This window comes from Lucilia sericata, unplaced genomic scaffold, assembly GCF_015586225.1.
Source record: "Lucilia sericata isolate MDLA Ls3-8-SP2 unplaced genomic scaffold, ASM1558622v1 Contig008566F_arrow, whole genome shotgun sequence".
Classification (NCBI taxonomy): Eukaryota; Metazoa; Arthropoda; class Insecta; order Diptera; family Calliphoridae; genus Lucilia; species Lucilia sericata.
In genome coordinates, this window is record NW_023998135.1 from 3,210 (window position 1) to 4,362 (window position 1,153).

The following is a 1,153-nucleotide window of genomic DNA, read 5'->3' on the forward strand; positions in this document are numbered from 1 at the left end:
CCGATTGGAAGATTCTTTGGAATTACGTCCAGGAAACTGAGTTTCTGAATATGGAAAAATAATACATTCAGAGGACAATTTTTTTTTTCTTGAATTGGAGCGCACAACAGCCCCGATAGTGGCTTAGGTGTATTTCTTCGGATTTGATGTAATATACATCCTCCTATCAACCTAACCCTAACCTAACCCTAATCTGAGTTACATAAGCTGTGCTCTGAGATATTCTTTTCATCAAGCTATAAAATGTTCCCCATACCACGCTGTATTTGGTCAGGAGATGATTACCCATGCTAGTAGTTACGAATTGCTTAAAAACCTCAAGGTATTAGACGAGCCATTATTACAATTACATAGAGATGATCAGTTACAACTTCTTCGTAAAGATATTCAAGCTCATATTACTAAGGCTTATGAGATTAACAAGAACCAATATAATTTAAGAGCTCGGCCCATCTCATATAATGTAGGTCAATTTGTGTTTCGTAGAAACTTTGCTCAAAGCAATTTTGAGAAAAAATTTAATGCGAAATTAGCTCCATCCTTTCTTAAGGCAAAAATAAAAGAGAAGGTAGGAAATAATTACTATATTCTGGAAGACACTGAACGAAAAGTTATTGGCACATATCATGCTAAAGATTTAAGACCTTAACATTGTATTTCCTCATAATATTGTCACCCAATGGGTCAATATTACGCGGTTTGTAGTGAATGATTTTTCTTTAAATAGTTGAAATGAACAATTCCAATATTTTGTTGAAAATTCAAACACATTAGTGTTATTTTTAGACTTTGTTTTCTTATCATAATTTACATATTTATTTTGAAAACATACATGCTCAATTTAAGATAATATTCATGCAAATAATTAGTTTTTTTAATTCGATTTTTCTACAAATTCTGTAAATGCAATATTTTAAAAGTTAAGTATCTAAAAATGTTTTACTTTAACACATTTAATTTTATAAAAACATTAAATTTGTTTTAGGCGAAATGTGATGATGATGTTGTTAATTTAAATTTGAAAACCTTAAAGTTGCATTGTGAAAGTTGCAATTTAACTATTTTTATACCCTCCACCACCATCAGTGGTGATAGAGGGTATATATAAGTTTGTCGTTCCGTGTGTAACACCAAGAAATATTCATCTAAGACC

General features: G+C 30.8%; 1 protein-coding gene across 1 annotated transcript; it reads left to right on the forward strand.

Moving 5' to 3' along the window:
* The first annotated feature begins 277 nt into the window (after positions 1-277).
* On the forward strand, positions 278-649 carry LOC119615831. The gene has a single exon (XM_037971818.1). It carries the CDS (start codon positions 278-280, stop codon positions 647-649), a length of 372 nt encoding a protein of 123 aa, XP_037827746.1.
* The last annotated feature ends 504 nt before the right edge of the window (positions 650-1,153 follow it).

Bases quoted from the DNA above. Each gene is read 5' to 3' on its own strand.
- LOC119615831 (XM_037971818.1), top strand. From the start codon at position 278: ATGATTACCCATGCTAGTAGTTACGAATTGCTTAAAAACCTCAAGGTA.